The following is a 13,220-nucleotide window of genomic DNA, read 5'->3' on the forward strand; positions in this document are numbered from 1 at the left end:
AATGATTGTATCAAAAGAAAAATTCTACAAAAATCAAATAAAAAAAGAAAAATGTCTTTTTCGTTTGAAACCAGATGTCCTGATTAGCCAATAACTATAAGTAGCCTTTCTATTTTACAGATATTAAAATGAATTAGTTTGCTTGAACGTGTTTTTTTATATATTTTTGTTTATATATATTTTTTCTATGTATTTTTAAATATATAATGAGCCAGGTTTGTTAAGTAAAACCAATGAAAAAAAACCAAGTTAACGAAAGAACCAAGAAAACAATGTATCAGAAAATAAAAGATTGGAAAAGCCTATGTACAGAAAAAAAAATTATCAAATAAAACGAAGAAGTTATGCATTTTGGGGATTCAAAAAAAAAAAAAAAAAGCACACCTTTTCATGTTTGCATGTTGGGAAATAACAGTAGTGAATTGTGTGAGTATCAAATTCTATTCTTTACACCAAAATAAAATAAAATAGAGAAAAAAAAAAAACAAAACTCAACTTCTTTCTCTCTGTGTTCTCTTTACTTATCATGGAACATAGAGATGATTTGATAGCCAACTGAAGGCTCGATTTCTGTACCATCGCGCGCAATCTTGACAGGCTGGTTACGGTTGTAAGGGTTGTGAAGATGACGCACCATGTAAAAGGGAACAGTTTTCCCAGGCGGAGACAACCACTCAATACGAAACGGAACTGTCCAGTTGTTACTACTACTACTGTCACTATCAGTTACAGCTGAATCTCCGCCGCTGGTTGAAGAAGAAGAAGAAGAAGAAGAGCCCTTTGAAGAAGATGACGATTTTTCTTTCTTCTTTTTCTTCTTCTCCATTGACTGTTGAGGATCCTCGATAACAGTTTTGGTAGATTCAGAAGAGGAACTTGAAGACCGAGAAGATCCCGTTGATCTCGAGGAGCCGATTCTCCGAGATGAGTCTTCTTCATCTCCAGATTTTGATGATTGTTTTTCTCTGCTTGTTGATACTGATTCTTCTGGTGTGACTGGATGGTGTTCTTCCTCTTCCAAAACCTCCCAAAATAAAGTCCCGCGCGATGAGTCGTCGACTATTCTGCCCGCAGGGATAGGAATCGATGGATTGGCCGCGGTGGGATAAACTCTAGGAATGTTGGGAGAAGTGTAGTAAGAAGGAAGTTTGAGCGCAGCCATTTGATCAACCAATGAGGAATTCCCACCTGCCATTCCAGGTGAGTCTTGAAACCCATCCTGTTGAGCCCAATTCCAATCCTTTAATGGCAACAAATCCTTGTCTGCAGTTTTGGGGATTTCGCTTGCCATTCTGGCATATCCAAAGTACTCACCGCCACGATTTGCAGAAAATATAAGATAAACATTATCACAATTCTATCATTTATTAGAAAGTTTTTTTTTTTTTTTTTTTTTTTTGAAAATTCACAAACTGCACATAAACTCATGCACAAAATAGTTTTTTTTTTTAAAAAATTTCTTGGTTTTTTCTTGTACTTCACATACCTTGAAAGCTTCATTAAAGATTGATTGATTGTGTGTTTGAGTGGCCCAAAGCCCATAAACTGCTGATGCTTGCAAATCCTCTACCGTCAAACTTTTGCAAATAAAGTATCTATTTTTGCTTGAGGAGATACCTGTTGCTAATGTTGGTTCTTGAATATTTTGAGATGACAATGCAGTTGAAGAAGAAGAAGTAGATAAAGCTGGAGAAGGAGAAGAGGATGAATTTACAGAAGAAGACGATGAAGAAACCGCAATAGGAGCTTTTCTAAGGTCGGATTGATTTTGGTCGGATTGATTGCCAAAATAATAGTCATTTTCTTCGTCTTCAAGATCGGAAACAGATGAGGTTTTGATTTTCACTACCAAGTGATTACCTTTCAACACCCTTCCACGGGTTTCGAAAATCTGCTTGCCCTCATGCAAGGCCTTTTCTGAAACATAGTTTACAAACGCGCAAAGAGTCCGCTGGATCAAAAAAATGGACTGGATATCATTGGTTCCAAAGAGCGCACAAAGTTCCAGCAATGTGGTGCTTGGTGGCAAGTTCCCGACCCATAAAGCAAACCCGGATTTTTTAGGTTTTTTGGGAGGCCCACGAGGTATTGAAAAAAAGGAAGGAGGGAATCCAACATAGTGAGACTGGTACGGATCAATAAGGTGAGGAGGTGGAGGAATTGGTGAATGGTGAGAGGCTTGAAGATGAGGATAGTATGGGTGAATACCTGGAGATTGATTTCCCGGTGTTCCGTAGCTGGAGTTAGACAAGTGGTGATCGGGGTTTCTATTTAGTCCACCATTGTGATGTTTATGTTGTCTATAATGGGGCAACCCACTATTTTGTGGTTGAGGAGATGGAACTGAAGGGACCAATTGAAGATAGCTGGCAAAAATTGAAGATTGGGGATATAAAAAGACCGGATCATAAGGGGAAGAATGGTTTGTATGAGTCTGAGGTTGGGATGGAGCGTGGATTGGCTGGTACATGGAAGCTGGTGCTGGAGGGTAATATGAAGAAACCATTGTCCGCGGAGCAAAGGGATAAAGAGACCCTGGAGGGCCCATTGGCTGATAATAATTTTGAGGATACATGCTTGGATGGTGCTGGTTTGAAGGTAAATAGGGATATTGGTTGGATGAATAAGAAGAAGAGGATGAAGAAGAGGGGATATTATGGCCAGATCTGTTAGAAGATTGGATTTGCTGTTGCAATTGAAATTGATGATGATGATGATGAGGTGTTTGCTGGACATAGTTTTGGTATTGAGAGCCATGAGAAGGCTCTTGAATTATATCCTGAGATGGAGGTGGAGGTGGGCCTTGATAGGAGAGTGGTGCATTGCTCGAGATATTTTGCATGGACGATTGTCTAGAAGTATTTAATCCCTGAGAAGCCTGTGACTTATGATGATGCTGGGTATTTTGCAAGTTCTGTGGAGTGTTTCCATGATGACGTTTCCCATGCTGCACGGAATTACGATCTTGTTGGTGTTGGTGTGGGTGTTGTTGGCCATTGTGAGCGTCTGTTTTGTTACTATTACTATTACGAGACCTGCCCAATGGTTTTGAAGCGCTAGAAGACGATTGCTCGTGTGAAGATGTCGAAGCATGGCCAGATCGGTGTCTTGATCTAGAGCTTGATTCAGTACTAGTGGTACTACTAGGGAGGTTGCTATTGTTTGTGGTGGCGATGGTTGTAGTGGTGCTATTACTACTGCTACTACTGCTGCTGCTATCGGTGGTGGTATTGCTGAATGCACCGAAAGTTGAAGAAGGACTCGCACTGGTAGAAACTGAAGAACTATGTCGGTGCCTTGACTGATTGCTATGGGACCTATTAGATGATTGAGGTTTTTCCGAGGATGATTGTTTTTTCATCCTATACTCTGAATCATAAAAAAGTTGTTGTTTTTAATGAATTGGCTGATCAGGTATCTTAAAAAAAAAAAATTGAGATAGAGAAAATCAGCAAGGTTTTTTCTTAAGACACAATTTACTTTTCTAAGAAAAAAAAAAAAAAAAAAAAGGAGAGACAAAATAAGGAAAGTAATGAATTCTAAAGATAGGTTTTAAATTATAGAATATGAAAAAGGGGAAAAGGGGAGCGGGGAAAGGAAGACAAATATATATATATATATATATATATATATATATATAAATTTGGCATATAAACGGGTATATATATATATATATATATATATGTGTTAATGTGTAGTGCGGTGTGTTAAGCGGTTATTGCCTTGTAGTCCGCCAACAGCCAACTTTGTGCGAAAAAAAAAAAAGATTTCGGAGTTGGAATTTTTTTTTTTTTTTTTTAACATCGTGTTTTTCAATCGAATATTAAAAACAAATTGGAAATGTAATTATTTTGAATTAATAATATCAATTATTCAATATTACTACTAGTACTACTACTAGTACTACAAAAAAAAAAAAAAAAAGGATTTAGAATATATGTGAAATATAGGTAAAGAAAAAAAAGATAAAGTGAAAGGGTTGGTTTAAGACATTTATGGTTTCTTTTCTTTTTTTTAAATTTTTTAAGCTAAGCTTATATTTTTTTTTTTAATTTTTTAATTTTTTAATTTTTATTTTTATTTTTATTTTTGTATTTGTATTTTATATATATTTTATATATATTTTATATATATTTTATTACTTATTTCATTTAAAATATATTTTTATTTTTATTTTCAGCTTGTTGCGAACAAAATAACAAGTTTTATATCACTTGGAAAGTTTTCAAGATGACTTTCTGCACTGTTATCCTGAATAAATAAATTTTGAAATATTTTTTTATATTATTATTCCAAATAGTAATTCTAAATATAGATGAAAAAAAAAAAATTTAAAAAAAACTTCAGGCCCTGGAGAGTTTTTCTTGTTGTTGTTGTTGTTGTTGTTGCTGGTGATTCCGATGCTCCTGCTAATTTCAGTGCTCCGAACTTGTCGCGTAAAATCCGATATTATTTTTATTCATTATTATTATTATTATTATTATTATTATTATTATTATTATTATTATTATTATTATTATTATTATTATTATTATTATTATTATTATTATTATTATTATTATTATTATTATTATTATTATTATTATTATTATTATTATTTATTATTATTATTATTATTATTATTATTATTATTATTATTATTATTATTATTATTATTATTATTATTATTATTATTATTATTATTATTATTATTTATTATTATTATTATTATTATTATTATTATTATTATTATTATTATTATTATTATTATTATTATTATTATTATTATTATTATTATTATTATTATTATTATTATTATTATTATTATTATTATTATTATTATTATTATTATTATTATTATTATTATTATTATTATTATTATTCTTTGTGGAGCAAAAGAGAACCAGATGCTCCAGTTTCCCCATTTTTTTCCATCAAACCACCGTGCCTGTGATCCAATTTATATACAACGTCATCATCATCATCAACACCATCATCATTATCAGTAGTATTAATACCATAACCCGGAAATTTTATAAGAATAAAAAAAAAAAAAAACTAAAAAGGGGGAAAAAAAAAAAAAACAAAAAAAACAAAAAAAAGAAAAGAAAAAAGAAGCAGCATTAAACAATTATATTCTCGTATTTTTTTTTTTTTTTTCAAATATTTTTAGTTAAAGTCATGTAAGAGACCCATTATAGTCTAAGCGAGGTTTTTTTTTTTTTTTTTTTTTCACTTGTTCAAATGACATATTAAGAAGATGTGGTCCCAGAATAAAAAATAATAAAATAAAGACCGAGAAACTTCATTAAAAAAAAAACCTCGACGAATAATAATAATAAAGTGAATCAAATAGATAGATGTGCATTGTTAAAAGGGGGGAGGGTTGTTTATATGAATTTCGCCAGCGTATTATTATTTAAATCAAAATCAAAATCAAAATCAAAATTAAAATTATCTGATGGCTGGATTGAAGACCTAAAACGACCCTTCTCGACAACAAACTTCATCCTTCACCTCCCCTCCTATCTAAAGTAAGAACTTTTGTTTCTTTCTCTTTCTTTTGCAGCAGAACATCACATTGACCCGGCCGACAACGGAGCCACATGCCAGGTGTCAAAATAAAAAAAAAATAAAAAATAAAAAAGATATCAAGAATTGTGACTTGTCATTTATTGGAGTGCTATATTTAGGCTTTTCATTTTTTGTACAATTATTTGGCTACTTTTTTATTCATGATTTTTTTTTTGAGTTTAGTGCCGTGAACCTTTTGGTTTAGAAATTTCTTATGTAATAATGATGAGTGACACCTTTTAAAAGAACTTGTCGATACTGCATTTACAGCAATATTTAGTTTAAATAACTATGGTTTAACTACATTTTAAAAATAAAAATAAAATTAAAAATAAAATTAAAAATCCTCCAATATAACTTCATCTTTTCAATTTTTTTTTTATGTCTCTCTAACTAGTGAACTATTCATCTTGAAAAAAAAAAAAAAAAATCTTTCTGACACATGAACTAACCTTAATTTTTTTTATTACTTTTTTTCTTTTTTTTTTCTCTACCCGTAATCCCTTTTTCAAAATGGAACTTTTTGGGTTTTTCGGAGGGTTCGGATACCATCCCGGCTTTGGTGTGCCGCCATACGCTGTTTATTTATAGAAAGAAAGAAAGAAAGAAAGAAAGAAAGAAAGAAAAAATCTGGGGGAATAACTTCAGTGACATTTAAATAAATAAAATAAAATAAAATAAAATAAAATAAAATAAAAAAATATAATTAAAATAATCTACTTAAAAAAACTGAGTTAAAAATAGTATCAACAAAATGTTTTTTAATTTTAATTTTTTTTTTCTCTCTCTCCCTCCAATCATAATCCCTCTTTTTCTTGAAATTATTTTTTTCTTAAAAAACTTATTTTGAAAAAAAAAAAAAAAAAATTTTTTTTATATCAGTCATTCATTTATCCTAATTAACTACTTTGGAAATTGTAATATTCTTGGACTTTAATCTGGTCCTCTCCATGTTCGCTCATCAATTACATGAAAAAAAAATTGAACTCCTTATCCGGAGATTTGTTTCTCCTGAGCAAGTACTATCCTATTTTAACAAAGAAAAATAGTTTTATTAAAATATAAAACAGCATATTACTTTAGTATTAGTTCATCCAAAAAAAAAAAAAAAATAAATAAATAAATAAAAAAGTTGAAATGCGTGCCTTCATACTGTACAGCTCCTACAGCCTTGTGTCTTGCGGTATTAATCGGGTGATTGATGCTTACTGTGACAAGAAGACAAGTTTTTTTTTTTTTTTCACAGTTTAAAGTCACTTCAGCACAGTTTGAAAAGGTATGGAATTCAGTCCGTGTGATGTACCAACTAACTCCAACAATTGTCAGACCAAACAGTGCTCTAACAGTGGTAAGTGTTTAACAGACATAACAGTTTACATTGAACTCAACGCCCACTTGTCCCTTAATCTTTAACGATCTAAAATGCACTCTACAAGCTAAATTCAACTGTTTAACTACAATTAACTTAACCCCGGATTTAAACGCTAACCATAATTTTGCATCAACTGTGATGGGTAATACTGTACGCTCAATTATCTCTTTTTCCTTTTCTTCTTCTTCTTCATTTTCTTCATTTTCTTCATTTCTTTTATTTTCTTCTTCCTCTTCTTCATACTTTATTATTTCTACTATCAAATTCTTATTTGTAACGGACTGCTTCCGCCTTGATCACTACTATTTGTTTCTATAATCTACATTTATCTTAATTCAATGGCTCTTCTTTTTTCTTTTTTTTTAAAAAAAAGAAAGAAAATGCAAAAAAAAAATCAAGTACTTCTGCATAACTAGTAGGTGTCATATTTCAATAAAAGTGCATTTTGGTTAAAAGTTTTAGCTTGTTTGACTGTCGTCATCATTATTATTATCATCATCAACATAACCATCATCTTCTTCATCATCATCATCATCGTGTTCCTATTATTAAGTAATTATTCTTATTAATAAACCATTCTTGAATTTGTCAATTTTTAATAACATCGGGGTTAGAACTAACACTATTTCATTAAATCTCTATGGCTTCAAAACATAACGTTGTTTTAACAAATATATATATATATATATATATATAAATTCTATTTTTAAAATAAAAAAAAAAAAAACTAAATCTTTATTTATGACTTTAAACAAATTTTGCTCTTCTTAGTTCTATTCTTCTTTTTTTTTTCTTCTTCTTCTTCTAATCTCTTGGAAATGCTTGCGGATTCGGATGCTTTGCATGCTGGGTCTGCATTGAACGCCGTACGCTTGTTAAACTTATTCTATTCCTTTCAAAATTGAAAAGCGGAAACTCTACCAGTCTATCAATCTCCCCATACTTGGGTTTTTTGTCTGATAAAACTCCCATTTTTTGGTATTATTATTCTTCTTCCCTTTATTCTTCTAATTTGCCAAAAAAAAAAAAAATTGGTATTTATTTTGATAACCATAATCTATCACCAACAATATCTCACTTATTAAAGAGAGAGAAAAAAAAAACCTATTTCATTAATCCTATCCATTTTTTTGTTAAAAATAAATTTTAACTATTTCAAATAAATGTTAAAGATCTTAACTAACATTTGAAAAATTAATAAAAATAATTGCCCATTAAATATATGCGAGTTTATTTTAAGACTGGATAACAATAGAATATTTAGATACTTTGGTCCAAACATCACAAAAAAAAAAAAAAAAAAGGATTGATAATTTGTGCTCTACTTTAAAATAATATTTCCAATTTTTTTTCTTCAATGGTGAACACATTTTATCTTTTAAAATAAATCTTCCGGTTATTACCGTCACATCAATTTAATCAATAACATGCATAAACATTCAATAGATTCACGATAATGTCGGGATTTGCAACCACCAAACCGTTAAATAAAAATGTTCAACTTTTTTTTTTTTTTTTTAAAATCACAATGACCTATTTCCATTATATATATTTTTCTTCAGTTGGTTTTAAACTTTTCACAATTTATTTATAACCAAAACTTTCGTTTCCTAATGAAGAAAATGTTCGGATAAAGGAATAGCCCGAGAACACAAACCTTCTCTTAAGCAATCGTATTAAGATAGAATTGGAACAGGTCCAGAGTTTAATCAAACAAATGTATACAGTTGTTTGCATTAATATCTCGAAAAGTAAAAACGAAAATCTTTTGAAGAATTCTTCATTGCATAAACTCCATAATCTTTTTTTTAAAAAAATAAAAATAAAAGATTGGCAGGTACCCCAGCATTTATCAAATTTTAAAAAAACAATGAAAGCATCTAAAAGCAAGGGTTTCAGTATCATCAAATTGTTATCTAAAAAGAAACCACTCGTAAGTCAATATTGAAGATTGATATTAGTTCTTCAAACTTAAATTCGATTGATGAAAGCATTATTTTTTTTTTCTTTTCTTTATTCAATGTTTTATATGGCATAAAAAATTTGTCATTTTTTCTTTATTGCCAAATGAAAGAACAAAAAGAAAACTTACTCACCATGATATACAGTTTATTTTTAATTTTTTTTTTGTTAAATTGAATCACATACTTGGATAAGCGAAGTCGAAATTTCAATCCTATCATTTCATCAATATTTAAAAATAAACCTACAACTCATCCGTTCCTATCCATTGCTATTCATAGTCAAATAAACTTCTTTAGCATATTTTTTCTTTAAAAATAAACCATAGAAAAAAAACCCCCTTTCAATTTTGTTAAAGCTAGTGTCACAATACTTTTTCATTGATGAAACATACAAAATAAGTTGTAGTAACCACATAAACCCTAAAAATTACTAGGCATGTTAACTTAGAAATCAAATATTAAAGTTTGATAAAAAATTACCCTTTTAAAATCCCTTCTTTTTTTTTTTTTAAATAGTGTAGATTCTTTTTTAATAAACTTATTCATTATCCTGACAAAGTAATCAGTATGAATGATTGAGGTTAATATATTTTTTTTCTTCAGGTTTGTTGATTGCTTTAAGCAATAGCAATCATTCAACGTAAAGAGAAAATACCTTATGATGAGTCAATAAGATAACATAGTAATAGTTTTATCTAAACAGAAGAAAGCGTAAACTGTTGAAAATGTAGTTTTGGAATCAATACTGCTTCTGCAAATAGAGAATTGATAAATGCTTTTAAGTGATTTTAACATATCTCTTCTTAGTTTTTATTGAAAACCAAGTTTGCAAAGCTTTTTTTATTAATAATTCTTGATTTATCTGCCACTAATGATTTAGCCACAACTTCCTTTTAACTAATAGAAGCAGAATTATTTGTAGAAGTGATAATCAATCTCGGCTTTCCTGTTTCGCCAATTCATGTGTTGTTTAACGTTTCCAAGATAAATTCTGGTAAAATATGTAAATAAATCTATCATAACTAATGGAGTTTAAATACCTATGACTATGATTTCACATCTAAGTTGATGAATGAGCCGATCTTCTTACTAAATTGGAGCTTTAAAAAAAGGTCTTATTTTTAGTTGGATTTCTCCAATTTTGTATATATCTTTTGTACTATTAAGCTTTAAAAGGATAATTTTTGTTTTTTTTTTATTTCTAGTTTCAAAGATGTCCGTTAAAGTCTGAACTTGCTCTAAAATGTTTAATTCTTCTTCTCAAAAAACACCTTATATCATTTTATGATATAAACCATTATCTTTCTTTGAAAACTAATTATAGTACTTAATATTTGAATATATCAAGTATCTTAATTAAGATTTAAAATGCTCATTTTACTTACTGATTCTTCTAACTCATCCTTGTTATATTTTAATAATCTATTTTTTCATTAATTCTGATTTTGTAGAAGAGATGGAAAAACTTTTGATTCTACTAAAAAAAATAAACAATTTCTAAACAGTTTTAGTTGAAACTAACAAATTTTTGAAGCTATTGATGATGATTGGTATATATATATCTGATGGTCTGAAAAAAAAGGGGCGATTTAAAGGCTTTGAAAATAGAAAAAAAAAAAGCTTAAACGTATAACCAAGTTAAACTAAAATAAACAAGGGATGGCCAAATAACATTACCCCAAAAGTTTTGACATACCATGAAATGTAATTATTTTTTTTTAATAGTTAACAACTTTTATTAAATTAATGACAGTTATTTTGAAAAATGATTAATAAAAAGGGTCCTGCAACCATTATTTCCAAAAAAAAAAAAAAAAACTCTTCTGTTTTTTTCCGTTATAAAATCTATTGAAAAAAGTTGCTTTAAACACTTTGAAAAATTAATATAAATGTTTCAAATAAGTTGGTTTTTTACCATGCTATATATTTACTAGTAATTTTTTTAAAGAATATCAAATTTTCATGGTTTTGATACTACCTGAGAGAGCAGACTTTAAAAGTTATATATTTGGTCACACACATTACAAAATTTCTCAATAAAGATGGGAGGTTACATCATATTGATTTTAATTTTTATAAAATTTATTTCGCAGTGTCATCACTCTACAAATTCTCTTTTCTAGCATCCTAAAAATCGTTGCAAGACAATTCAAAGAGTGATTATTTTTTTAAATCAAGTAGAAAGAAAAGATTCTTACTCATATATGAGCATATCCTAAAAATATACCTTTTTTTTTCTCAATATAAATTGTTTCAATATAAATCCAATTAGGTAAATGCAATTGAGTAACCATTGACAGAGTTATTTTTAAATTTAATCTACCTTAGTTATTTTTAAATTGCTTTCAATGTTTGTTCTTTATCAAAAGATTGTACAGGTTTTTATATATCTAGATATTAATAGCAAACAAATTTTAGAAAAAGGATCCGAGGTTTTTTGAGCCTAAATTAAACTGAAAGTTTTAAAATAAACGATGCGGCTAAGAAGCGTACTTTTCTTTCTTCTCTTTTTTTTTTTTTTAGAAATAAAAAAAACAAATTTGAATTCTTCGATTAATTATATTATTTCAAACTAATTCTTGAAAAAAGATTGGTGGATCGCTCCATTTTATTGCCGGGGCTAGTTCAATAGTAAAAAGAAGGTGGTATTAGCTTATCCGTATATATGATCCCTTATCATGTAAACATAAATTTTTTTTGTTTGAAAAAAAAAAATTTTTTTTTAACAGGAGATCAAAGGGAAAATACTATTATTAGAAACTTTAGTTAAAACTTTTCATATAATTTTAATATTAATTAACAAGAAATATTCTTTGAAAGTCTATTAGCGAAGTAGAGCAATAAAAAAGTGGTCATCACTTTGTAATATTGGTAATCCTTTTAAATTATGTCCAATTAAATTAATTAGGAAAATATTATAAAAATACTTTTCTCTAAAGCGATCAATGTTTTCAAAAAAAAAAAAAAAGTTATGTGTCAAGTTAAACGTCGGAGTTCTGAAAAGAAGTTTCTAATATTAGAATGAAATCATATTTTCGGAATTAAGATTGATTTTTTTTTTCTTAGAAAAATCAACCTACATATGTTTTCTTTTTAACGGTTTGAAAATGTTCACATATACAAAAGTTTTCAATAGAACCTTCAATGTATTCATTTCAATCTTAGTCTCTTTTTAATAAATAAAAAAGAAACAAAACAATGGAATACACTTTAAATTTCAATACACATGACATTTGATGTACGGTAGAAAGGCTAAAAAAATAATAAAGTCACAAATATTTTCTTTAATAAGGGATTCTATAAAGTAATATTTTTGCTATGAATAAGATTATCCAAACTTTTACAGTTTAACTGTATCATATATATAACTTTAACAAATATAACCTTTTGATTAGGTTAAACTAGTATAACCATGTTTCCATATGATGAAAAAGGTATCAACAACAGAGGATGGGACTAGTATTGAAAAATTAATAAATTAAAATCTATTTTAAACATTAAAAAATTTAAATATTGAAACTGATAAACAGAATTATATAAAAATAAATATTAAGTAATCGATAATTGAAGATATATTTCCCAAAAAAAAAACGCATTTTGAAAAAAAAAATATATTTTTATTTTACCGCTTAATGACAATGGATGTCATATTGGATTTCTAGATTTCTAAATAATTTGGTTAGTTATATTAAGTAACAAAAAAAAATTCAGATTAAGGTCTGAAAAATATTTGTTCTTAAAATAGATTAAATATTGTGGGGATAGGAATTTCAAGTTTCAAAAGTTGTTATGAGATTGATACACACATTTTAACGTTAGATTGAATGTTCATGTTGATTAAATTGAAATTAGTAAGTCAATCCCTATGATTTTATTGAGAAAGGGCTATTTCTGCTTCAATGCCGTCACCCGCGTTTTAACACAGTTAAAGTGACGCCCCATAATAATTATTTTGATTTATTATATCATCTAGTGGGATACAATTTCCCATAAATATTCAATTATCTTAAATTTTTTTTTTTTTTTAAGCAATGTTACTAATCTAAGCTCTATGCATGTTCTGATATCTTTAAATTTTGAATGACGTGTACAATCTCTTTATTTCTTACTTAAGTTAGGTTTTCATTCTTGAAAAAACAACAAAATTTCTGGTAACGGGATCAATGATGTAAGCTGGCCAATTTTAACGTTATATAATTGTTGAGATGAGCTTAGAAACATCAATGGGAAAGAATTGGTCCTTGAAGCTACTTGGTAAACATCCCGCGTGGCCAATTGGAAATCAGAACCCTTTCTATCTCGCTTAAACTTCAAAATCTATTTACACATCA

General features: G+C 28.5%; 1 protein-coding gene across 1 annotated transcript; it reads right to left on the reverse strand.

Moving 5' to 3' along the window:
- Positions 1–517: 517 nt before the first annotated feature.
- SAPINGB_P004579 (uncharacterized protein) lies at positions 518–3,361 on the reverse strand (the record flags this gene model as incomplete). The annotated part of the gene is made up of 2 exons (XM_031999294.1): positions 518–1,357; positions 1,487–3,361. 2 exons carry the CDS (start codon positions 3,359–3,361, stop codon positions 518–520), a joined length of 2,715 nt encoding a protein of 904 aa, XP_031855185.1.
- Between the last annotated feature and the right edge of the window lie 9,859 nt (positions 3,362–13,220).

This window comes from Magnusiomyces paraingens (assembly GCF_902498895.1).
Source record: "Magnusiomyces paraingens strain CBS 517.90 genome assembly, contig: contig3, whole genome shotgun sequence".
Classification (NCBI taxonomy): domain Eukaryota; kingdom Fungi; phylum Ascomycota; class Dipodascomycetes; order Dipodascales; family Dipodascaceae; genus Magnusiomyces; species Magnusiomyces paraingens.